The 24969-nt window shown below is 46.7% G+C and overlaps 4 protein-coding genes across 7 annotated transcripts; all 4 read left to right on the top strand.

Moving 5' to 3' along the window:
• The first annotated feature begins 533 nt into the window (after nt 1-533).
• On the top strand, nt 534-11877 carry dhx16 (DEAH (Asp-Glu-Ala-His) box polypeptide 16). Of its 2 annotated transcripts, none has more exons than XM_069176240.1 (21): nt 534-795; nt 1416-1618; nt 1717-1955; nt 2539-2716; nt 2809-2865; nt 2960-3214; nt 3300-3533; nt 3941-4126; nt 4257-4367; nt 4461-4576; nt 5491-5701; nt 6075-6173; nt 6690-6842; nt 7159-7299; nt 7401-7563; nt 7638-7756; nt 8388-8455; nt 9050-9212; nt 9847-10008; nt 10671-10844; nt 11430-11877. In XM_069176240.1, the coding sequence occupies exons 2-21, from the start codon at nt 1421-1423 to the stop codon at nt 11556-11558; spliced, it is 3156 nt and encodes a 1051-aa protein (XP_069032341.1). In that variant the 5' UTR covers nt 534-795; nt 1416-1420; the 3' UTR covers nt 11559-11877. The 2 variants fall into 2 exon arrangements, with proteins under 2 accessions (XP_069032341.1, XP_069032332.1); XM_069176231.1 differs by having other exon boundaries at nt 3935-4126.
• A 1118-nt stretch (nt 11878-12995) lies between these two features.
• On the top strand, nt 12996-15192 carry rnf183 (ring finger protein 183). The gene is made up of 2 exons (XM_069176251.1): nt 12996-13194; nt 13839-15192. The coding sequence occupies exon 2, from the start codon at nt 13909-13911 to the stop codon at nt 14827-14829; it is 921 nt and encodes a 306-aa protein (XP_069032352.1). The 5' UTR covers nt 12996-13194; nt 13839-13908; the 3' UTR covers nt 14830-15192.
• A 1682-nt stretch (nt 15193-16874) lies between these two features.
• LOC138214548 (uncharacterized) lies at nt 16875-18037 on the top strand. The gene is made up of 2 exons (XM_069176266.1): nt 16875-17668; nt 17747-18037. The coding sequence occupies exons 1-2, from the start codon at nt 16973-16975 to the stop codon at nt 17816-17818; spliced, it is 768 nt and encodes a 255-aa protein (XP_069032367.1). The 5' UTR covers nt 16875-16972; the 3' UTR covers nt 17819-18037.
• Nucleotides 18038-20476: 2439 nt separating this feature from the next.
• On the top strand, nt 20477-24123 carry mgat1a (alpha-1,3-mannosyl-glycoprotein 2-beta-N-acetylglucosaminyltransferase a). 3 transcript variants are annotated; one of them, XM_069176219.1, is made up of 3 exons: nt 20477-20672; nt 20944-21703; nt 22290-24123. In XM_069176219.1, the coding sequence occupies exons 2-3, from the start codon at nt 21098-21100 to the stop codon at nt 22986-22988; spliced, it is 1305 nt and encodes a 434-aa protein (XP_069032320.1). In that variant the 5' UTR covers nt 20477-20672; nt 20944-21097; the 3' UTR covers nt 22989-24123. The 3 variants fall into 3 exon arrangements, with proteins under 3 accessions (XP_069032320.1, XP_069032306.1, XP_069032316.1); XM_069176205.1 differs by having other exon boundaries at nt 20861-21703; XM_069176215.1 differs by lacking the exon at nt 20477-20672 and having other exon boundaries at nt 20728-21703.
• The last annotated feature ends 846 nt before the right edge of the window (nt 24124-24969 follow it).

Genomic DNA, 24969 nt, shown 5'->3' with positions numbered 1-24969 from the left:
CAGTATTTAGTATATAGTATATAGTATATAGTATACAGTATTTAGTATATAGTATATAGTATATAGTATATTGTATATAGTATATATATAAGCAGGGCGATGTGGCTAAGTTTGATGTTTGGCCGTGACACAGGAAGTTGATGTTTAAGGTCAAACGATGCTTCAAACCTCATGAAACTTTGCACATCGTCAGGCACCAACTTTCAGGAGTTTTTGAAGATGTTGAAGCCGCCAAAATAAGGCAATTTTTGATGAAGAAGAATAAGGAACGAGGTCGAGAAAAAAGCCGGCGGCTCCGACCCGCTGGATCCCCAACGTATTGATCATTTGTGGCACTTAAAACCACCGTGTAGTTCTGGTCCAGCTTCTCGGTTGTTGCTGTGTTTTTTTACTTCTTCCGGGTGTTTTTGAGCGACGTGTGCCGTTGCTGTTCTTCAGGTGGCCACGCGGGGGAGGGTTGACAGTGAGCGCATCCGCCACCTCTGATACTGCAGTTCTGCTCTTCTTCGGTGGTGTTACGTCAAAACGTCTGTTCCGACTCGAGCGTGCGTTAAGGCTAAGCTAGCAAAACAAGTGTTGATATACGTGGTGTTTTTATTTATTTATTTTGGGGACAAATAAAGCCACACACAGCTCGTTATTCATGGCGACGGAGGGACGTACGGATCCGTTAAGTGTCCGTACTGGGAAGTCGTGAGCTACAAGTAACACTTTATGTAGTAGCTGGAGTTAGCATAGCTCGGCTAACACATCCGGCTCCTTCCCAGTCAACAACGTAAACAGCGTTTAAAGGCGGTGAGTTTTACTCCTCACAGGGTTTAATATGAATTATTTCACCCTTTGAAACTCACCGCGGACTTAAAGTTAGTTTATGTGGATGTGGTGAAAAATAACTTTACAATAAAAAGAATAAAACCATCGGGTTTATTTTGTATTATACAAATTGATTAAATCCACGTGGAGCAGTTTTAATCTAAACTTGGGTTGATGTGGTTCTGGGTGCGAAAAACGAGATATTAAATCAGCTTCCTGCGTGTTTTTAAGATCAAATAAAGGTCTCGAGCCTGAAAGTGAGGTTTTAAAGTGTTCCTGCAGTTAAACTCATCTTTAGTGTAGAAAACAGTGAAATAAAGGTTTCATGAACGTGAATGTGGCTTTCAGCAGCTTCAAGACTTTAACAACCTTTCACACCAATAACTGCATATCTTAAGTTTTTCTTAAGTAATTGAATATCTTCCTTCATGTCTCTTTACAAACTTCTCGTATCTGTTTTCTACCTTCTTTTTTTTAAACTTTTTTTTGAGTTAATTTCTCCTCTGAGGATCAATGAAGTCTCAGATCAGTTAAATCTTTTTTGATGAAGCTATTTTTTTATTGTTAAGAAACAAAATGTAAACAAACATTTGTCCCAACAGGCGCCATGGCCGGTCTGGAGCAGTGGGTGAGTGACCGTCTCCATGACATCCTGGGGTTGAGTGACAGGTACGTGTCACAGTTCATGATCGGCACGGCGCGGAAAGCGTCGAGCGCCGAAGACTTCGTGACTCGTCTCGAGCAGACGGGAACGATCGACATCGACCAGAGTGTTTCTGCGTTTGCGAAGGAGCTCTTCGAGAAGGTTTGTTCACAAACGTCGTCGCTCACCACAACTTATTTACCTTTAAAAACAGCAGCTGCTTCCTTTTTTTTTTTTTAACGTGTTTCTGGTGTTTTCAGATTCCTCGTAAACAGGTCGCGGAGAAACCGTCCCGAGCGCTCGAACGCGAAGCCATCGAGATGGACAAGAAGAATCGGACGTACACGTTGCTGGAGGACAGCGACGGCGACGAGGACGCCGTGATGGAGACGCAGAAAGGAAAGAAGAAAAGCAAAAGCAAAGACCGAGGAAACAAGAGGAAGCACATCAGACAGAAGAAAGGCAGCGAGTCGTCCAGCGAGGACGAAGCGCCTCAAAGGTAAATACACGTTTTCTTTCAAATGATTTCCTGCAGTAACTTCATCGTTGTGGTTCGTCGATCTGGGCGGTCGCAGTGAATACAGGCAGTAAGTTCAGAGCGTTCCTGAACGCAGCGCAGCGCTGCACCCGGAGCAGCAGGAAGCAGCGACCTTCAGGAGGAAGTGTTCAGAGTCATCTCTTCACCATCATCACTGAGTTCCTCACGTTAACGTGACCGCTAGTAACGTGAACATTAATGATTTCAACCGTGGACCTGAAACTGGAGCAGAGAAACGTCCGATTTTAGGTCAAATTTTTGTGGGAAATGAAATCTTCAACACGCCCGCTTCCAGCCAAGTGTTCCTGAGCCCATGCAGTGATTTCCATTGGGTCAAACTCTGTAAAAATGTTTTTCTAGTTTAGCAGAGATTGCTTGAATTCTTCATTAATTATGATCGTTATTTCCTGGTTCTGCCTAAATATGTGATTCACATGAACAGAGATGATTTTTTATTTTATTTGCGAGGAGAGAAACTTTACATTTATTCCATATTTCGAACATAAACTGCAGCCTGATGCATTTTTTTCTTCTCTAACCTCAGGAGTAATTCAGGGGACCAGAAGTCTGTGATGAAGGAAGACGAGGAGGAGGAGGAGGAGTGGGAGAAGGAGGAGAGGGAGCGGCTGCAGGACATCGAAGAGAGAGACGCGTTCGCCCAGCGAGTGCGGGAGAAAGACAAAGACAAGACGCGCAACATCGGCGAGAGGACGGACAAAAAGGTGGGAGACGCGACGGCGAGAGCTCGGCCGGGGGAGGAGCCACGGCGGCGACGTGCCGGTCGGCCGTTCATCCTCTCGTGTTTCTCTTTCAGGCGTACGAGGAGGCTCAGAAGAGGCTGAAGATGGCCGAGGACGATCAGAAGAACATGGTAGGAGCTGCGTCTCGCCAGAACTTCGCCTCAAACACAGTAAAGAAGAGCGAGAAAAAACAGTAAAGCTTCCCGTTTGTGTTTTCGTTCGCAGCTGCCCGAGCTGAGGAAGCGTTCTCGCTGGGACTACCTGAAGAAGAGGGAGGAGGAGAAGCTGGAGGACCTGGAGGCGGAGATCATCGACGACGAGTACCTGTTCTCCACCGACGAGCTGACCGCCAGGGAGAGGAAGGAGCTGGAGTACAAACGGACCCTCCGGGACCTGGCGAAGGATTACAAGAAGGCCGGTGCCAAGGAGCAGGAGGAGAGGAAGAACAGATACTACATGCCGGAGGAGAAGAGGAGCAAGGTGGGTGCTGACACATTAAACAACAACAACAACAAAGCATAAAGCATGTCTGGTTCACGTCCACCTGTTTCCCGTCTCCGAGCAGGAGGTTCCCCAGAGGGAGCTGGAGCTGGAGGAGACGCCCATGGAGCTGGGAGGAGAGCAGGGCCGCTGGGAGGAGGAGCGGCTGAAGACGGCCGCCCTCAGCTTTGGCGCCAAGAAGGAGCGCGAGCAGGGCATGAGGCAGGAGCAGGAGAAGTACCAGCTGCTCCTGGAGGAGGACGAGATGATCGACTTCGTCAGCAGCGCCATCACCATGAAGGGAACCCGCACGGAGAAGGTGGGCTTCATCTCGCAGCTTTAACTTTTCATTCCGTAAAAATAAGCTGGTTGTAAAAAGCTTCTTGTGCCTCCAGAGGGAGCCAAACCTCATCTGATAAAATCCTCATCAGTCCCTCCAGAAATCTGAATAATTCAAGCAGATCAGGGAGGTGGTAAAAAATAGAATAAAATGTATTTCTGGGTTTACGATTTTATCTGCAAATGAACTCACTTAAAACTCAGAAAATCTGCTGCAAATTTGAACATTTTGATCAAAACAATCACAAAAGTCAGCGTCTGTTGGGTTTGAATACTGTGAGGTAGAAAAGATGTGAAGCCAGCACTCGGGCTTCTCCTGTATTTTAAGGAACATTAAGGAATATTAAACCGGTAAAAGACTAAACTCTGCGTTGCGTTCAGGAGCAGGAGGCTGCGTCTCTGTCGCAGGCCGAGCTGAAGAAGCAGTCGATGCAGGAGGTGCGACGCAGCCTGCCCATCTTCCCCTACAGAGAGGACCTGCTGGCCGCCATCCAGGAGCACCAGATCCTGGTCATCGAGGGGGAGACGGGCTCCGGGAAGACCACCCAGATCCCCCAGTACCTCCTGGAAGACGTGAGTCCCATCGGAAACTCACAGCTTAGTTCATCATGTAAAATGGCTGCAGAGGATTTCGTGCTCATTGTAGCTCCTTAACATGAATCTTTTTAAAGACTGTAACATATAATCGGTGTAACCCGTCCAGGGCTACACCAACGGAGGCATGAAGATCGGGTGCACGCAGCCCCGCAGGGTGGCGGCCATGTCGGTGGCCTCCAGAGTGGCCGATGAGATGAGCGTGAAGCTCGGCAACGAGGTGAGCCGCTCGCGTCGTTTCGAGATCCGCTCCGGGTTTCTAAAACAAACTGAAAAATACAAGAAGTGTTTCTAAAGCTCCCGCTCGGTGCAGGTGGGGTACAGTATTCGCTTCGAGGACTGCACGTCGGAGAGGACGGTGCTCAAGTACATGACGGACGGCATGCTGCTGCGGGAGTTCCTCACCGAGCCCGACCTGGCCAGCTACAGGTGAGCAGCAGGGAGGCTGTGTTCAGGGGACATGGGAATCTTTGAGTTATTTATATTTTTGAATTTGAAACCACATTTAAACGTCCCAGAAAATTCAACTCCCTAAATCTGCACGGCTGGATTTCAGCGGTGTGTTTAAATGCTGAATGGTGACTGAGATTTAATTCGTTTTTATGAGCGTTTTTTTAACCCGAACAGAAACGGTAAGATTCACAGACTTTCAACGCAACTTTGACCTCACTGCAAAAAAACTACATCTAACCAAGTAAAGTCATCTCATATTTATTCCATCTAGAAAACAGATCAGCTGGTGTTTTTTTCTCAGGCAGATCATTTCACTTCATTTAAGTAAATATTACTTTGTCTTTATTTGAGTTACAACCGTGACTCCAAAAAAAAAGTTGTGAAAAATGTAAATAGCAACAGAATGTGATGATTATTAAATCATGTAAGCCCGTATTTGATTTCAAAGAGACCAAAGACAAAAGATCAAATGTTGAAACTGAGACATTTTATTTGTTTGATGAAAAATGTGTGCTTATTTTGAATGATGGCAGCGGCAAGTTTTTTTTTTATAAAAGTTGGGACATTTTAAGCATCATGAAACAAAACGACCCCAAACTGTTGAGCAGCTGAAATCCTGTATCGGGCAAGAATGGGACCACATTTCACTTTCAAAACTCCAGAAACGGGTCTTGTTTACAGAGTGATGTTAAAACAAGAGGTGATGCAGCACCGTGGTTGACATGATCCTGTCCCAACTTTTTTTAAGATGTTTTTCTATCAAAATACAGGATCATGTTATTTGAATTCAGGCCTTAAACGTCTCTCAGTTCGTCTCAGCGGTATTGAAGTGAGTCCTGAAGCTGGAGGCGTGTCTCCGTGTCCCCGTGTCTCCGTCTCTCCCTCTGCAGCGTGATCATCATCGACGAAGCTCACGAGCGAACGCTGCACACGGACATCCTGTTCGGCCTCATCAAGGACATCGCTCGCTTCAGGGCGGACCTGAAGGTTCTGGTGGCGAGCGCCACTCTGGACACCGAGCGCTTCTCCTGCTTCTTCGACGAAGCGCCCGTGTTCAGGATCCCCGGCAGGAGGTTCCCCGTTGATATTTACTACACCAAAGTAAGAAAAACACTTTAATTGCAACTTCTTTTGTCGTATCGTGTTTGTTTTGAAATTATAAATTTTCTGAGTTTTGTTTGTGCTTCATATCTTTTAGTTGTATGATTTTTTACTTTTTATTTTGCTTGATGCTTTAATTGTTTTTCAGTCCAGTCAGGGTTTTAGATTTGGGAGCAATCAATAAATGTTTTTCACTTCTTTATGGTTTCTTCAGTTTTGACTAGAAATCTTCAGTAAAAATGAAAAACCCAAAGTGTGGTTTACATTTTCTGTTTCCTTCATTATTTCAAGTTCTATTTTAGTTCCTTAGGATCTAAAGAGTCTAAAAATCCACCTGCAGTGTTGACGTGTGTCTCCGTGTTGCGTCATCAAGGCTCCGGAGGCCGACTACCTGGAAGCCTGCGTCGTGTCCGTGCTGCAGATTCACGTCACTCAGCCTACCGGAGACGTCCTGGTCTTCCTTACTGGACAGGTAGGATTCACATCACGGGGAAATGCTCGGCTTCAAAGTTTCTTAGTCTGCTAAAAACCGCTGGTAACGTGAACATAAGTGATGTCACCATGGAAACCTGAAACTGGAGCAAAGAAACATCAGATTTTGGGAGGAAAAACATCTTCAACCTGCCAACCTTACAGCCAAGTGTTCCTGAGCCCATGCAGTGATTTCCACTGGGTCAAACTCTGTAAACGGTCAACAGAGACTCTTGAAATGCTTCAGAAAATCTACGGCGATGAAACGACGAGCTTCAGGTGTTCTGAGTGATGTTCAACATTTCAAGAAGGCTGCTTTAAAAAACAGCCACGATTCTGTCACGGAAATCCCTGCATGGGCTCAGGAACACTTGTCACTTTGACCCCAAAATCTGATGTCTGTCTGCTTCCTGCTGCTCCGTGTGCATCGCTGCGTTCTGATCAGAAGCGTCCTTTAAAGACGGACCGTTGTCTAAACGCTGCAGTTGGTTTTCTTGAACGCGTCCTCGTCCCACAGGAGGAGATCGAAGCGTGCTGCGAGCTGCTGCAGGAGAGATGCCGGCGCCTCGGATCGAAGATAGCCGAGCTGCTGGTCCTCCCCATCTACGCCAACCTGCCGTCCGACATGCAGGCGAAGATCTTCAACCCCACGCCCCCCGGCGCCCGGAAGGTAAGACGACGTCTGAGTTCTGGGAAGCTCTCATTGTTCGGTCGTACAATTGGCCTCGGGTGTAGCAGGTCAGCGACGGAGTTATATTTCAACTTGGCAGACACAAAATAGATCTGAAGACTATGGCGAGTTATTTCTTGTAAAAAGTTCCCTCTTGTCTGTTTATTATCTGGATCGTATGGTATGACGGGAAACATCCAGGCGGCGGTGAAACGGACTGTTTCTGACGGACTAATGTCTCGTTTTGGGTGTTTTCAACCTCAACAGCTGGATTTAACCGTCGATCTCTGCGTCTCCTCCTTCTGTCAATCACAAGGTGGTGGTCGCCACCAACATAGCAGAAACCTCGCTGACTATCGACGGCATCATCTACGTCATCGACCCCGGCTTCTGCAAGCAGAAGAGCTACAACGCCCGCACGGGCATGGAGTCGCTGATCGTGACGCCGTGCTCGCGGGTAACCGCTTCTTCTTCACGATTAACGAGCAGAAGGAACGAGGTGGACAATATTATCCAGGAGTTTTTTTTATTTAAATGTGTTTTGTGTTTCGCTCTCAGGCCTCAGCCAATCAGAGAGCAGGCCGGGCGGGCAGAGTGGCTGCTGGGAAATGTTTCCGGCTCTACACGGCCTGGGCCTTTAAGCACGAGATGGAGGAAACGACGGTGCCGGAGATCCAGAGGACCAACCTGGGAAACGTCGTCCTGCTGCTGAAGAGTCTCGGTGAGCGCAGGACGACCGATATTTCAACATTTGTATTTGGTGACTGATAATTTAATACTTTTTTTGTTTTTAAGGTATTAATGACCTCATTCACTTTGACTTCATGGACCCGCCTCCTCATGAGACTCTGGTTCTGGCCCTGGAGCAGCTCTACGCCCTCGGAGCCCTCAACCACCTGGGGGAGCTCACAAAGGTGCAAACATGTCGATTTCAAACTTACTTACTGAGAGCTACTCATTTAATATTTAATAAAATGATTATAATTCCAGTAAATCATTAAACATTTCTCTGAGGAGCTGGTGGAGACCAAATATGGAGCTAAAACACAGAGAATACTGGATTTCCATAACGTGACTCTGTCGCCCCAAAGTGGCTTAAAAACTCCCTTATTGCAAGTTTAAGCAGATTCAAACAGGCTCCTGGATAGTTTTAAAAGAGAAACTTATGTTTTTGCATTTTCTACATTCAACTGATCCTGGTCAAGTTCAATCCCCCCAAAAAATCAGTGACATTCATTCCCGACATTTATTATTATTCCCCTGTCAGTTGGTTAATGATTGAAGCTCCCGCACTTAAACTCTGCAACACATTCTCATCTAACAGCACAGAGATCGTTCCCGCCTGCTTTCCACAGACCTAATCTATCCTGCGAGTCTGTTTAGCTGCATATTTGCGTGACATCCTCCATCAGAAGATAATATTGGGAAACATTGACTCGCCGTTTATACCTCGGAGCCATTTTAGTTTTTTATTACCACATCATGTTAATAAGTGGCCGTGAAGGATGTTTGTCTTAATCAGTTCTTCTTGTTTGTCGTGTTCAGCTGGGTCGCAGGATGGCGGAGTTACCGGTGGATCCCATGCTGAGCAAAATGATCCTGGCCTCCGAGCAGTGAGTCCGACACCATCGGAAACCTCCTCTGTGTGTTCATTCACAGGACGCATCACCTGCTTAATTAATGACAGAAGCACTGGATCAATTAGACTCCTTTTTATTTCCTCAAAGTAAATCAAAACTTCCTGGTTTGAAAGGAAAATCAGGAAAATCAACACTTCAGGCGCTTTGGCTCAAAAACAACAACTTTGAAAGAAAAGCAGAGATGTCGAAGTTTGTTAAAACGACTATTGATGTATATTAAAAGATGTGGAGAGAGGGGAGCCCTCCGTTACCATGCCGACAGTAAGCACTGCTCGGCCTCAGCCCGGTGGAGGAGAAGCTTCGGGACATTCAGGAACTTCTATTCCATTTAAGAAGAAATATAAATAGCAGTCAAAACAACATTTTGAAGTTTTGTCCCGAAACGCTGAGAACGAGTAAATAAAGCTCCAAAAAACTGCTGGGAAATAAAACCATGCGGCTGGATTTTATTATTGTTATTATAGGTGATCAAATTAAAGTTTGTGGGTGGCGTCAGGGGATCATTTCCTGGATGTTAACACTGCAGCGTCTCGGTAGAGGCAAAATAAAGCCGCATGTCCTCCGCAGGTACAAGTGCTCGGAGGAGGTGCTGACGATAGCCGCCATGCTGTCGGTGAACAACTCCATCTTCTACCGGCCCAAAGACAAAGTGGTGCACGCCGACAACGCCCGGATGAACTTCATGGTGCCGGGAGGAGACCACCTGGTGCTGCTCAACGTCTACACGCAGGTACGATGGACGCCGGCCGTTGGGGTGCGTTCAGGATCCCTCGAGAGGATCCGTCGCTGGAGCGTCCTTCAAGTGTTTTTCTTTTTTGATCTAGTGTACACATATTTGCCGTGCGCCAGTTAGACAAGTTCTCAGCTTTGTTTTTGACACCTGATCAGCTCAGAGCGGCTCAACGGTCATCAGCTGAATACACGTTAAACGTTAAGATTAAAAAGAAGAAAAAGACAGCTGTTTTAATAAAATCTAAACACATTTCATTTCTTGATTTGTTTGTTCCCCAAAAAAACTCAAAATCTGATGCAAAGGGAGGAAAACTAATATCGGTCGGCTGTGATCTTTGGGCCCCTTTAAGCGGCACTGCTTCAAAAGCAGCCACGATTCTGTGGTGGAAATCACTGCATGGGCTCAGGAACACTCTTCTGTAAGCAGATGAGTTGAAGATCGTTCATCCGGAGCCGGCTTGTCACTTGTTGATCCGTCTTCGTACCTCATGGTTGATTTACAGCTGCTGTAAATGAGGCTGTTGATCACGTGAACATCATAAATACAGATTCTTAAGTGCTCTGCTGGCGTTTACGCCACAGATCGATGGATATTTTGCGCTAACTGCAGCCACGATGTGTTCCTCCCTCAGTGGGTGGAGAGCGGCTACTCCACCCAGTGGTGCTACGAGAACTTCATCCAGTTCCGCTCCATGAGACGAGCGCGGGATGTCCGGGACCAGCTGGAGGGTCTGATGGATCGCATCGAGGTGGAGGTGGTCAGCTCCGACGGGGACAGCGTGCCCATTCGCAAGGTTAGTGCTGCCGAGGCTCCGCCCACTCTCAAACAAAAAAGACGTCCACCGGGCTGTGAGTGCTTTCGATTTGAAACGAGGCCTTTTAATTAGAAGTCGTGGACACCTCACTCGCCGACGGACGTTCGTTGTCACGCGGTCGTCGACGTTTAACCAAAAATATTAGATTCATGTTATTCACCTTCGTTCTGTGCACCGGTCTCTCTCGGTTTCTCTTCTCCGATATCTTTGTGTTTCATGAAGGGAGGGGCTTAGAGGACACCCGTGGAGCGGAGCAGATGAGGGACAGGTGAAGGGAAGGTGTCAGAACGAGAGGAGCAGACATTACAGTAGATTCAGTGTGTGGGAAACACTGGTGTGTCTCCATGGTGACATACAAACATAAACAAACTAGGAATTAGCAATCTAAACATGTTTATTCCTTTTTTTTAAGCGGAAATGACAGATTTAGTTTTCAGAATTCACCATATAAACTGCTTTAAAAAAACACCCTCAGATGTGTTTGTTTTAGGTGTAATAATGTTTTCTGTTTTTTTTATTTGTGAAAGACTCCTCTTGGTTGCAACTCTGACCAAATTACAGTATTATTATAATTGTGCTCAGAGCTGTTTTCTCCGCTGCACAGTGTGAATCAGCTCTTTCTAAACTCTTCCTCCTCCCAGTCGGTGACGGCGGGATATTTCTACCACACGGCGCGCCTGAGCAAAGGCGGCTACAAGACGGTGAAGCACCAGCAGACGGTGTACGTCCACCCCAACAGCTCTCTGTTCGAGGAGCAGCCGCGCTGGCTCATCTACCACGAGCTGGTCTTCACCACCAAGGAGTTCATGAGACAGGTAGTCATGTTCATAGAGGCCGATCCAGAAGTGTCTTCAGCTGCAATACCAGCGAGTGCCACTAGAGGTCGGGTCCAAAAAGCCTCCGGCTCCATAGACTCCCATTCAACTTCTCTCATCAAATCCAAAGTGAATAAAATGTGTCCATCAGTTATCTCGGTGTTGTTAGCTAAAGTCACTCCTTCTTATTAGTTTTCTGGAGGTCCATCTGAAAATAATCCCTCATTCATTAGAAAAGAAGATTCAAGAAGACCTGTTTTTGGGGGGAAGTAAAATACAAGCATTAACAATAACAAATGATATTAATAACGTAGTCAACAAATGAACATGTATTCCTCAAACTAAATACACCAACTGTTCATCTCGAGGCGCTTTTTAAACTTTTTCAAAATATGATTATTTGTGACGAGTCGAGTCACCGAGACCAAACTAATGTTTAAAAGTTACACACACATAAAGGGCTCCTCCTCCTCATTCAGGGTGTTGTTAAACTGTAATTTGGCATAAAGCCGGTACACCTCCTCCTTCCTCCTTCCTCCTCCGTCCTCCTCTGACCGACTCCTCTCTCTCTCCGTCTGCCTGCAGGTGATTGAGATCGACAGCGGCTGGCTGCTCGAAGTGGCTCCTCACTACTACAAGAGCAAAGAGCTGGAGGACAGCAGCAGCAAGAAGATGCCCCGCAAACAGGGCAAGACCAAGGAGGAGCTGGGCTGAGCCGGGGGAGGAGGCGGAGGAGGCGGGTCGGAGTCGTAGTAAACTTGGACCTAATTATTCAGGAAGTGTGCCAAACACTCACCGAGCGGTTTAATGTTCAACCTGCTGTGTCATCGGGCCACGACGAGGAAACAGGAACACGGTTTGTTTTTATCTCGGTGCTCCTGAACAACAACTCGACCTTTTGTTGACTTCACTTTGTTGTCAATTTGAGTGGCAAGTTCAGAAGACTGATTCCCAAATGATGAGTTTCACTCCAGTTGGAGGCTCCTTATCTTTATTCTCATTTTTCTACAACAATAATAAAAAATAAACAAAGTCTTCGGCTTCTCTTTGTTGTCGGATTATTAACAAGCCCTCATATCAGTATTTACTGGCTGTCGGGGTGTTTTTAATTCTCACCAGGAAGTTCAACCACTTATATATTTATCCTGTGACGTCGCTGTTTACCGACGGGGTGAATTTACTTTATTTACTTTATTCACACAACTTTTTCTGACAAGTCCAGTTTTATTTTTTAGACGATGCAAAACTATGAGACTTTTTTTTCCATCTCATGACCTCCGTGTGGTTTTAATTCCTTCATATTTAAATCTGTGCTGCAGGTATGACTGGTATGAGCTGCTGATATGCGGTAATGACTGACAGCCTCCTGGAATTAACAGCAGCTTTTGTTTTTCTTGTACATGTAACACTTTGAGTCGCAGCCGTCGGCCTCCACGTCTGATCTGAAACGCTCACTTCAACTTTAGTAGAAAACATTAGTAGAAAACTACGTTATTGGAAAAACTACACATTCAAAATCTACACGTTATCAGAAAAATTACACGTTATTAGAAAAACTACACGTTATCAGAAAAACTACACGTTATCAGAAAAACTACACATTAGAAAAACTACACGTTATTAGAAAAACTACACATCAGAAAAACTCCACATCAGAAAAACTACACATCAGAAAAACTACGTTATTAGAAAAACTACACGTTATTAAGAAACTCCACATCAGAAAAACTACACGTTAATAGAAAAACTACACGTTAATAGAAAAACTACACAGAAAACTACATTATTAGAAAATCTACATGTTATTAAAAAAAACTACACATTAAGAAACTACACATTAGAAAACTACATTATTAGAAAAACTACACAAAATAAAAAAATGACATTAAAAAAAGTACACATGATTAAAACATGTCGGTCTTAAAGGCTGCAGCTCTTTTAGTGATGATGAATTAAACTACAGATTGTTGGATGTTAGTTTGATCTTTAAAGAGGAGATCATGTGGTAACCAGCCTGCTTCTCTGAACTTATCTCGGCCTGATTATCTACATACTGCACAGAAAGAAAAGCACTGGATCACCGGGGCTGGTTCGACTGGTCTGACGGGAACGAGAGGAGGAGGAGGAGGAGGAGGAGGAGGCTTCACAGGAGCTCGGGCTACAATTGGAAAAGCACATTGAAGAGGAAAGGTGAGAGCAGACGAGGAGAGCAGAGACTCCGTCAGCGTCCAGCTGCTTTTTATTATTGGGAGTTTGGTGATGAGTTTTACTGTTCGGAGACTCAACGGGATTATTTATTATTTCACTGGTTAGATCCACTCTGACGACGCCGTCCGACACGCCTCAGCAGGTGTGTGTGTGTGTGTGTGTGTCTCCTCCATATGTGTGTGTGTGTGTGTGTGTGTGTGTGTGTGTGTGTGTGTCTCTCCTCCATATGTGTGTGTGTGTGTGTGTGTGTGTGTGTGTGTGTCTGTGTGTCTCCTCCATATGTGTGTGTGTGTGTGTCTCCTCCATATGTGTGTGTGTGTGTGTGTGTGTGTGTGTCTCTCCTCCATATGTGTGTGTGTGTTTGTGTCCAAATTCTGGCCAATTATTTACCATCTTGTTCCTCGTCCTTGTTTTTATCTTCCGCTTCTCTTCGCTTTAGTTTTAAATCTCCTGAAGTGTGAAAATAAATCTGAACTTCTTGAAGCTTTTTCTACATTTTGAGAGAAACCAGCTGCTTTCGTGTGACTTGTGGACGAACGTTTGCTGCGTCACTCGTCAGGTTTCAGCCTGAACTATTTGAAGCATGTTTGCTGATATGTAGGAAAACCTCCAAAACAAATACAGATTGACGCGGTTGATGAACGAGGAAGAGACGACGGGACGAGATTAGATTTGATCGCTTCACCATTCGTGAAGCAGCAGCTGCAGTTTCCTCTGACTTCTCAGACGCAGTAAACTCATTCATGTTTTTCTTGTTGTTGTTGTTGTTGTTGTTTTTTCCTGCAGCTGCTTGGAAACAAACCCCCGCCTCTGACATCATCATCATCATCATCATCATCATCATCCGTCCAGCACCATGAGTGACGCCGGGAAGAACCACAAGCCCGAAGGCGGCGGCGGCACCAGGCCGGCCGCCAACGTCAAGCCCAAACTCGGCCAGGACGAGCGGAAGAAGGAGAAGCCGGCGAAGGCGAGGAGGTCGAGGAGGTCGAGGAGCAACGACTCGGAGAGAGGGCGGAGGAGCGAGCGGCAGCCGGGAGGCAGGAGGAGGCGGGGGAGGAGCGAGGAGAACCGGAGACGAGACAGGAGGGGGGACGGGGACAGCGAGCGCAGGAAGTTCAGGCCCCCGCAGGACGACGTGGAGGACACGGAGTGCGCCGTGTGCTTCTGCTCCTACGACAACGTCTTCAAGACGCCCAAGCTGCTGGCCTGCGGTCACACCTTCTGCCTGGAGTGTCTCGCCCGCATCAACGTCACCTCCCCGGAGCTGAAGACGCTGTCCTGCCCCGTCTGCCGCGAGCAGACGGAGCTGCCGCACGGCCGGGACCTGCCCCGCCTCGGCAACAACCAGGACATCATCAGCAAGCTGCCGCCGGACATGCAGCGGGCGCTGTCCATCCGCTTCAAGCGCAGCAAAGGGAAGCTGCTGCTGAAGAAGCCGCCGCCCACCGGCCCCACCGGGACCGCCGTCCTCACGGTGCCCAAGAAGAGCCCCGAGGTCCCGGCCGCGCCCGGCGGCGACTTCCACCTCAGCGACATGGAGCAGGGCGTGACCCCGGCCACGGTGGTGGACGTGGGCCGGCCTCCCAGCAGGGTCAGAGGTCGCCTGCGCCGGTTGTTCCGCTCGGACCGGTGCTACTACGCCGTGGTGGCGTCCATCATCACCATCACCGTGGTGCTCATGCTGGTGGGCATCCTGGCCTTCGTCATCATCCCCAACGTGATCATCCACCGGCGGCCGCTGCCCGGGCCCACCAACCAGACGTCGCCCCCCTGAGCCACATTCGCCCCGCGGACGGCACCCTGCTGTGCACTTTGTTTTTGTTTTTTTTATCCTCCCGTTTGTAGGTGAACGAAGAACTTGTTGACTTGCAGCGGAGAGAAGAAGAAATGAAGGAAAACGAGGACGGCGGCATTTTTAAACGGGACGAACCGGCTGCGAGTCTCCAAACGCTGCAGGAACACGAATGAACTGTAAATGTTGAAATGCACTTTGTCTTCAGGCTGATCTCATTCACCTCTTCAGGGTTTGTGTTTATAGTCCTGTACATACATCTCAAGATGATTTATATTTTTGTAAAAAGTCAAATTATTTCTCTTCACATACATCCAATAAAGCTGTTTTTAAGTCACTTAAAGCTCCCCGATGATCTGATATGGGTTTTATTTTATTTTAAATCAGAGGTTGTTGTTTTTTTCCGACTGCTTTTACTGCAGCGGGGGACTTCCTGTCCGACACATGGGTGGCCTTTCAGAAAGCTGCACGTCTCCGTGGGACACCCGATCTCCTCTAGTGGTGTAAACAGACGCTTGACGAGGCGGCTGCAGGAACTTGCGCTCAGCTGCTCGTCTCGGTTCGTCAGCGGTCGACGAGCCTGTTCGACAGCGTCGCATTTTTTGTGTCTTGCTCAGCGAGGACTGTTTTACGTCAGGGAGGCACTCGGCAACAAGTGGGTGAGGTCACACCTTCATTTTGGTGACCTGATTCAGTGTGTTGTCTTTCATTTTTCTGAGGAAGGATTGCTCTGTTTTGATTCGTAACCTTGTGTGTATATATATATAGATCTATATAGATCTATATATAGATATATTTTCTCTATAAAGCAGAAAGGAGACAGAAAATCTGTCTTTTATCGATAAAGTTTCAAAGATAAAAACGCTTTTTTGCTCGGCTGGATTTGATCATTTGTAGAAACAGGTCAGATGCATATCTGTCCAAATCTATAGAGATATTGAACTCAGAGTGACCTTTGACCTCCAGAATCTAAACACTTCTTTGCTGAGCCAAGGTCAAGCTTTGTGACAAATTTGAAGAAGTTCCCGTCGAGCCGTTCTTGATATGTTGCGTTAACAAGAACGGGACGGACGAATGAGGGCAACGTGAGGTCACTGTGACCTTGAACTTTGACCTTTGACCACCAAACTTTACTCCGTTCATCCTGGAGGCCGACTGAACGATTGAAGAAAATTCCATCCAGGCGTTCCTGTGATATCATGCTCGCATTAAAGTGTCAAATTGGGGGTCAAGTTGGTCTTGACCTTTGACCTTTGCCCAACAAAATTCAGTCAGTTCACGCTTGCTATCAAGTGAATGTTTTTGCCAAGTTTGACCAAATTCCCTCGATTCCGACATCGCCAGCATGGAGGCGTGAAAAGTGACATCAAATCTGCACGTAGGATCTGATTTTGCCATCAGTTTGACTTTATGAATTAAATATGTCGTTTTTATTTTACTAACCTGCTCCTCAGAAACACATAAATACACATCCGCACAAATATATCTGCCACACTGGAGAGGAACACCTGAATGTAAAAATATAAGTACTCTTCTCGTTTGGCTCTACTCGAGTATTTTCTACTTTTCAGACAGACACGTTTTTTTTTTTACTCCAATAAAGATATTTCAGTTGGAGTTTATTTTTTTGTGCTGTGTTCACAGACGATGGTCGTCAGAAGTGTTCCTGAGCCCATGCAGTGATTTCCACATCTCCCCATCTTCCCTGCTGAGATGCTCTTTTTGTGCCGATCCCAGAATTATATTTCATAATAAATATGAATCGCTGTTATAGATGAATATAAAGCAGTTTAATGTGTGATTTTCCTTCTTTGCTGCTACTTTGACTGTTTTTAAAAGTTGAATTCAGGACCTGGACCTATTTTTAAACTGTGTTTTTACAGTGTGTTACTATGAGCACAACTTTCTCCACTTAAAGACACACCCACCTGAGCCCCCCCACCCCACCCCTCTCTAAGGCTCGCGGGGCAAATATGGTCGGGTGGCCCAGACCAGCAGAGCACACCCTTCCCCTCCCCTCCCCTCCCCCCTCCCCTGTCCTTACGCAAACTAACCTTTACACGCTGTGACTGCTGGGACCGAGGTGGAGGGTCGAGGAACCTGAAGGAGAACTTCATTGACCGCCATGGCCTCCACTCCCTCCGCCTCCGCCCTGTCCGCGGTGCTCCGGTGCAGGGGGAATATCTGGACCCGGAATTCGTCGACCAAGCGGCCGGCCTGCTCGGCGTACAGCCTCGGGCTGGCTGGCGGGGCGCTGCGTGAGTCTCCGGCTGAGCGCACCGGGGCTCAGCAGGCTTTCCCCCACGGAGAGCGCGTTGTGACGGGAAGAAGACGGACTGTGGCGCACAGGCCGGACGGGAAGGGTGTGAAACAGCTGAGAGAGGGGGTTTCCGGGGGGATTAAGAAGGCCTGCCATCGAAAACTCTCCTCGGGGGACGCGCCTGGAAACACGCTGCTGAGTCAGCTGGCGCGCAGACTCACATCTCACCTGCCTGGCAGAGAGAAATGCTCAGAAATAAGACACGTGATCAGCCACCAAACATCTGCTGCGCACATCTGGAGAGCAGGGTGTGTTCAGGAGCTCCCGGCCGGAGCTCTGAAGCTGTCCGTGATCTCCCGGTGCCGGACTGAACCCGCAGGACAGATACCGGCTCTGGTGCTGACAGGATGCTCCGCGCTGAAGACCACCTGCAGGTCTCTGAGCGCTCTGGTGGCCAGGATCGTATTTCTGAAGCTGCGTCGGTGCAGCAGCAGCAGCTCTGAGGATGATGCACCGCAACATCTGCGGGACGAGAGGAGCCTCGAACACGAGCCCCCGCAGGTGAGCGCAGATTCTTTCTCCATGAGACACCGTCGGTGTGTCACACACGTGGAAACACTTTCTACGTCCTCTTTTCAGGCAGACGGAGGCATCCTAAGGTCCTCCGAGGACTCCGGTTCCGGACGGATCCCGCAGGACAGACCCGACTGAGCGAGTCCAAGGCCTCGGTACCAAAGATACACGTCCTTTGTTGACTCCGTCCTCGACTTTCACAGCACACAAAACATCTGGACTTCAACCCGCTGATTTTTAGGGGGATTTTCTCTTTAGAAACGTCAGAAATAAACTGGTGGGTAGTTACGGTTAAATTGTTGCATGTTTTGCTCCAGGAATAGAAATATGCAAATAAATATAAAAAATAAAATCTTATTCTTTGCACTTTGCTGTTTTAATTATTATTATTTTTTTTTTTTTAACTTGGACTGGACTGAAAACAAAAAGTCGGTTTGGAGCTGCAGTCCGGTTCATTTTTCATCCACTTCAGGAAAATGTGTAACTTTCACGCCTAAACAGGCCAAATGTGACTATTTCACGTTTTGCTGTATAGTGGTCTATTATTTAAAACGATTTATTGGATGTCTTTACTCGGTGGGATATTTAATGTTTGGGGTCGATGTGAGCAGACAGACATGAACAATATGCACACTTCAGTACTTATTTATTGTCGTGTGGTCATCACATTGAACGATGTTGTGTTTCCTCTTCAGTCCTTCTGAATGTCATCACGGTGGAAGTAGTTTTTACGAGGACAGGACGAGTCACTGTTTGTTGTCAATACATCACAAAAGGTCGCACTTTGCTTCTGACTGCAGCATCTGACACGGTTGTGTTTTCCTTCAGCCGTGATGCAACGGAACTAAGTACATTTACTTCAGTACAAATTGGAGGTATTTGTAATTTATGTCAGTATTTCCGTTTAATGCAATTTTATTATTCCACTCCACTCGATATGTTGAGGTTAAATTGTATTTTTTTACTTACTTACATTTATTTAAAAAATGTTATTTTTTCATCCCCTTTCTATCACGTGAAAACCTTGCTTCTTCAAAATCTGGTGATTTTTAAATATGAACATTCTCCTACTTTATAATTGAGTAAACTTATTTGAAACCGACTGTAGCATTTGCTGGAAAATGCTTTCCCCTTACAGAAACAACACGTGATCACATGTATGACACGTGTTTACCACATGTTGCAACACATGATAACATGGAGTTTTTACATGGGAATCTAAATTCAAGTAGTAAAAACAGCAGTATTACAAGTTAAAATAGAGTATAAATAAATAGAAATACAGATGATTTTATGGAATATGACGCTTTACTGTATTTAAACTAAAACAACAGGACATAAAGCGGTTATAAATCACCACAACCTGCAATAACGACGGCAGTAAAAATACACACGAATGCTGCTGGAGTTCTTTTACTTTTCATATGTTGTTTTCAGAAGTGTTCCTGAGCCCATGCGATGATTTCCGCTGCAGAATTAAATCTGTTTTGTGCCGCCGTAGGACCCCGAAGATCACCAACATCCGACATTGTTTTTCCAGCCTTGTCCCTTGTGACCAGAGATTTCTCCAGATTCTCTGAACCTTTTCATGATATTTTGTACCGTAGATTAAAATTCTTTGTAATTTTACATCGTCACTGCCGAGAGACTCCGCCTACTCTGGGATTTTTATTTGTATACCCCATCATGTGTTGCCACGGTAACCTGATTGTCATAGTTCATCGTTTTTTTCTGAAAGTGTTTTTTTGTCGTATCACTTCTTTCCTTGAGTCTGTTCTCGTCGTTTCCTTTTGTCGATCTTTTCTTTTCCTCTCTACTCAGTGTCTCATGTTCACTTCCTGTTTTATTTTAATACCTCATCTTCCTCGTCCCGTCTTACCTTCCCGTCCTCTGTTCTTCCCTGATCTGATGTCTATTAAGTTTGACCTGTTTTGTCCCTTTTGGACGTAGTTTGTGGCTCGATTCAGGGACTAAACATGTGAAACTTTTCTGGATATCACTTCTACCAACTTCACGCTTAATTGCAGAAACCAGTTCAGTTTTTTTGTTTTTTGTTTTTTATCTTTAACTTTTTCCACTTTTTATTGACCCTGTCCCAACTTTTTTTAAAAAGATGTGTTGCTGCCATCCAATAAAAAAAATTAGCACATATTTTTCATAAAAAATATTTTTTTTTACCACTTTCAACATTTCATGTTACTTTGGGTCTATTTTGTGTGTTTTTTTTTTTAAATGAGTTGCAAATCATTTTATTTACATTTTACACAACTTTTTTTGGAGACATTTTACTGATAATACTTTCATGCTTTTACTTGAGTCAGACTATTGGCAGTCGAGTGTTGTAGTAATACTTTACTTGACTAAAAGGACTTGAAAACTTGTTTTCCATAACTTCTGAATGTAGTTTTTTTTTTATCAGACCCTCTGCAGCTCCAGAAATACGTCACAACACGTCACAGAACTTTTCTTCTCAGTGTTTTCAGTGTTTGTCTCAAAGGTAGAAGTAAAGAAGTGTTCCTCCTCTGTGTACCTGCAGCTCAGACAGGACAACAACAAAACAGAGGAGAGATAAACTCCATTAAATCCCCCCCCCCCCTAAACTCTCGGTCACCACGTGCCCGGCCCCAGACAGGAGGAGACCGCAGGTGTTAATTGGCTCCGAGGAGAAGGAGCAACGCTTTGCACACGTCACACGGTTGTGTAATTTCTCAAGGTGACAGTTGGGGGCGGAACTTCCGTGTCTGTCCGCAAACCAGGAAGTCATCGTGTTACTTTTTTTTTTCCCTCCTGCTCCTCCTCCTCGTCCTCCTCCTCCTCGTCCTCCTCCTCCTTCTTCTCTTCCTCCTCCTCCTCTTGAATCCGGAGCTGCGAGAGAAACGAGAGAAACTCCGGGAGGTTCAAGTTGCTCCGAAACACTTCCAAACACCTCCTCGCGCCTCCTCCTCCTCCTCCTGCCGGGGAACTCGTCTGGTCGATGGCTCCTACTGTCCGGGTAAGGGTCCCTCCTCCTCCTCCTCCTCCTCCTCCCCCCGCCCCCTCCTGTGTGTTTAGTTTGAGCGACAGGTGAGAGGATCGATGGTCCACCTGAAGTTACTTCCTGTTTTCATCTGCTTTGCTCCGTTTCTTTTTCCCGCCACACACTTTGTTCTCACTTTATTTTATTGTGTATATTTCTTTTAGTTTCAGAGTATTGTTTAAAAGTTGAGAGGAGCTGTTCTGCACGATGACCCCCCCTCTTCATCAGAGCCTCCTCTTCATCACAGCCTCCTCCTCCTTCAGCCTGGGACCTGTGATCATGGACTCGTGATGACCCGGGCCGCAGGCCGCCCCGCCCGTACCCCCCTCCTGTTGTGTGTCACAGGGACACATCTGTCTCTCCGGACCCGGTCCTCCTGATCCCCCCCCCCTCCCCGGGCCATGCTCCGGAAGAGAGGCTCTCTCATTTTCTGCGGCACCGTGCTGTTCGTCACCTGGAACGCCGTCCTGGTGCTCCTGCTGTGGGGCCGACCCCCCGCGGGCGAGCCGGGCCAGCCGGGCCGGGAGAAGGGCGAGGGGGCCGGGCGGCCCCCCGCAGACGTGGTGGGGGACATGCTCCGGATGGCAGACACCTTCGAGGAGGAGCTGGAGCGGCAGAAGAAAATCCTGGTGGAGATCCAGAACCACCAGGGGCCGCCGAACGGACGCGACGGACCCCCGGTCCTCCCGGTCCTGGTCATCGCCTGTAACCGGGTCACCGTGCGGCGCTGCGTGGACAAACTGCTGCAGCACCGGCCGTCTGCGGAGCTCCACCCCATCATCGTGAGCCAGGACTGCGGCGACGCCGACACCGCGGAGGTGATCCGCTCCTACGGGAGCAAAGTGACTCACCTGAAGCAGCCCGACCTGTCCGACGTCCCGGTGCGGCCCGAGCACAAGAAGTTCCAGGGCTACTACAAGATCTCCCGGCATTACCGCTGGGCCCTCAACCAGGTGTTCCGGAGCCGGGCTCACTCCGCGGTGGTGATCGTGGAGGACGACCTGGAGGTAACTCATCTTTAATTGGACCGTTTTAATCTCGAACTCGCGGATTAAATTAAAATCTTCATTCTTTTGATAACTCATTAAAACATGCATAGTTTTTTTTCCACGTCTCATTAAAACGCCAGATTTCACTTCAATCAGCCAATTAAACAACTTTTTTGTACATTTTGGTGCTTTACAGATGATTGACAGGCTAATTATCAGACAGATAAATAAATAAATTTGAGAACAAATTAAAAACAGGATTAAAAGGAAAATAAGACTTTGAGACGAGATTTAAAAAAATGTCGAAGATAGATTAAAAGCTAGAATGACGATAAGAGTTTTAAAATAGAGTCAGATAAGAAGTAGGAACTAAACATTAGAACGATGCATTAGAAAGATAAAAGTTCATCAGAAGGGAGAATAAAACAACCAAAAAGTCTGTAAAAGTAGCTAAACGGATGATAAAAGGTGTGAAAGTGTGGAGGAAATAAATAAAAGAAAAGCAAATGGATAAAAGAAACTTTTACAAGTATAAAAACATTCAGATGTGTCCAGAACTTGTTGAAGGGCTCATGCAAACTGAACCGCTGTCCTCCTCCTGTAGGTGGCGCCAGACTTCTTTGAGTATTTCCGAGCGGTGCTGCCGCTGCTGAAATCCGACCCCAGCCTGTGGTGCGTGTCCGCCTGGAACGACAACGGCCGGGAGGGCTACGTGGACCCGGGCCGGGCCGACCTGCTGCACCGGACCGACTTCTTCCCGGGCCTCGGCTGGATGCTCCTGCGGGAGGTGTGGGAGGAGCTGGAGCCCAAGTGGCCCGCCTCCTTCTGGGACGACTGGATGCGTCAGCCGGAGCAGCGCCGCGGCCGGGCCTGCGTGCGGCCCGAGATCTCCCGGACCCTGACGTTCGGAAGGAAGGGCGTCAGTCTGGGTCAGTTCTACGACAAATACCTGCGCTACATCAAACTGAACGCCGAGTTCGTGCCTTTCACCGAGTTGGACCTGAGTTACCTGAAGGAGGAGACGTACAGAGACGCTTTTCAGAGGGACGTTTACGGCGCCCCGCTGGTGAAGTATGAGGATGTGAAGCAGGGCCAGCTCAAAGGAACCGGGCCCTTCCGGCTCCAGTACTCCAGCAAGGACAGCTTCAAGGTTCTGGCCAAAAACCTGGGGATCATGGACGACCTGAAGTCCGGAGTCCCGAGGACGGGATACAGAGGGGTCGTCAGCTTCATCTCCAGAGGACGGAGGGTCTACCTGGCGCCGCCCGCAGGGTGGACCAAGTACGACCCGTCCTGGAGCTGATCCACCCGTAGGACGGACCCGGTACGACCCGTCCTGGTGCTGCTGGTCCGGAGCAGCGGGTTGTAGCTTCTTCGTATTCTTTAAAGTTGAGATGAGGAGAAGGTTCCAGACCAAAGATGAAGTGATCGGTGCTCCTTTAGTTCTGTTCTCCTGCTGGATCGTTTACGGAGTTCTGTTGGTCCAACAAGATGTCGACATGCGAGCTGAACATCCGTCAACATGTACACAACAAGTTTATCATGTTGTTGTTGTTGTTGTTGTATCCTGAAGTAAAGAGGATGACAGAACAGGACGACAACATAACATGAACAACAACATGAATAACAACAACATCAACAACAACATGAACAGCAACAACATGAATATCAACAACAACATGAATAACAACAACATCAACAACAACATGAATAACAACATAAACAATATGAATAACAACACGCACAACAACAACATCAACAACAACAACATCAACAACAACATGAACAACAACAACATGACAACTTGCACAAAAACAACAACATCACAACAACAAAACAAGATGTACAACAACACAAAAAACCACTAAAAGTACAGTTCACAGTTGCATCGATGTTCATGAATGTTTGTCACAGTCAGCGCACACGTCAACATGTTTTTGGCGCCAACGGGCCCCCGTAGCTCCGCCTCCCTCGTGCAGGAGGACCTGCCAACGCTGCTCAGGGCTTCTTCGTCATTCCAGAACTTTTCTTCCAGCTGTGATTCGCCAGAGATCTATTTTTATACGATGCTCCTCGTCGCACACGACGTTCATCGATGCAGTTTGCCGCTTTTTGTTTAAATTATTGTGCTCATTTTATGTTTGGGACAAATAATGAAAAAGGTCATCTGTGGTGCGGCGGTTCATCTGGTCGTCTTCTTTGAAAATCAGTTCTTCCTGTTTCCATTAAAAAAAATACACTGATTGTGTATTGATTTTTTTTTAATAAAATTTAATACACAATGTTGCTTTTTTAGTTTTTAAGTTAATTCAGGTGACTTTTAGACACTAAAAGTATTGTGGTTTCGGTTCATGATATCCTTTTTTCAGCGGTGTAGCCAAACATTATTCAAACATTTAGAAATTTGATGGAAAATATATAATAAAAATTATACACAAGATCTACAGAGTGTTTTTCTGATTATTTAAATTGTGCTGCCCTAAAATATGAAGTCATTAGGTGGGATTTAAACACGATGAGCACTTTGAATGATATGACTGTAAAATACAAAAAAGAAAAATGACATGAAAGAAACTACAGGCAGGAAAATGTTATTTAGTGCACATTTCATAACCTGCATCACATTTTTAAGAGCTTTTTAAAACGAGACAGTACAAGGTAAAAGAAAATTTGAAAAGATGCACAAGAATAAACACCAAAAACAATCGATCTAAAATAAATAACGACACATTTAAGTGTATTCGTGCAGCTGTTTTTGGAGCTGAAAGCCTGCTGGAGTTAAAATAGTTTTAAAGCCTTGATTTAAAAATGGCTCGTGTGTTGTATAGTTCCAATAAAACAGACGAAATGTAGAAATAAACAGCAGCTGCTCATGTTCGCGCTCTGCGGTGTCTACGGTGGCCGTCCGGGCTCACAGCCTGAAGCGCGTCCAGCTGTTTACTTCATTTGAAACGATGATGTGAGGCCGAAACCGCTAGCTAGCTAGCCTAGCTAAAAGTAACGAAGGCCCGGTGAAGAGATGGAGGATACCGGGCGCGTGACGGAGGTGAGGACTTGCTGATGTGCACGTGCCTCCTTCTGACTTCTCACCTCGCGGCAGTTTGTCCTCACCTGGCTGGTTAACTCCTCACCTGGCTGGTTAACTCCTCACCTGGCTGGTTAACTCCTCACCGGCGGCGTTAGCCTGTTAGCATGCTAGGCTAGGCTAGGCTAGCGTCAGTTGAGGTGGGGGGAGGGAGGGGGAGGTCGGTTTTTGTTTAAAATGGCAGATTGTAAACTCGACA

Source organism: Embiotoca jacksoni, unplaced genomic scaffold, assembly GCF_022577435.1.
Source record: "Embiotoca jacksoni isolate LCO1_2020_lvr unplaced genomic scaffold, fEmbJac1.0.p SCAF_106, whole genome shotgun sequence".
In the NCBI taxonomy this organism is placed as follows: Eukaryota; Metazoa; Chordata; class Actinopteri; family Embiotocidae; genus Embiotoca; species Embiotoca jacksoni.
This window is presented reverse-complemented; position numbering and strand designations above follow the sequence as displayed.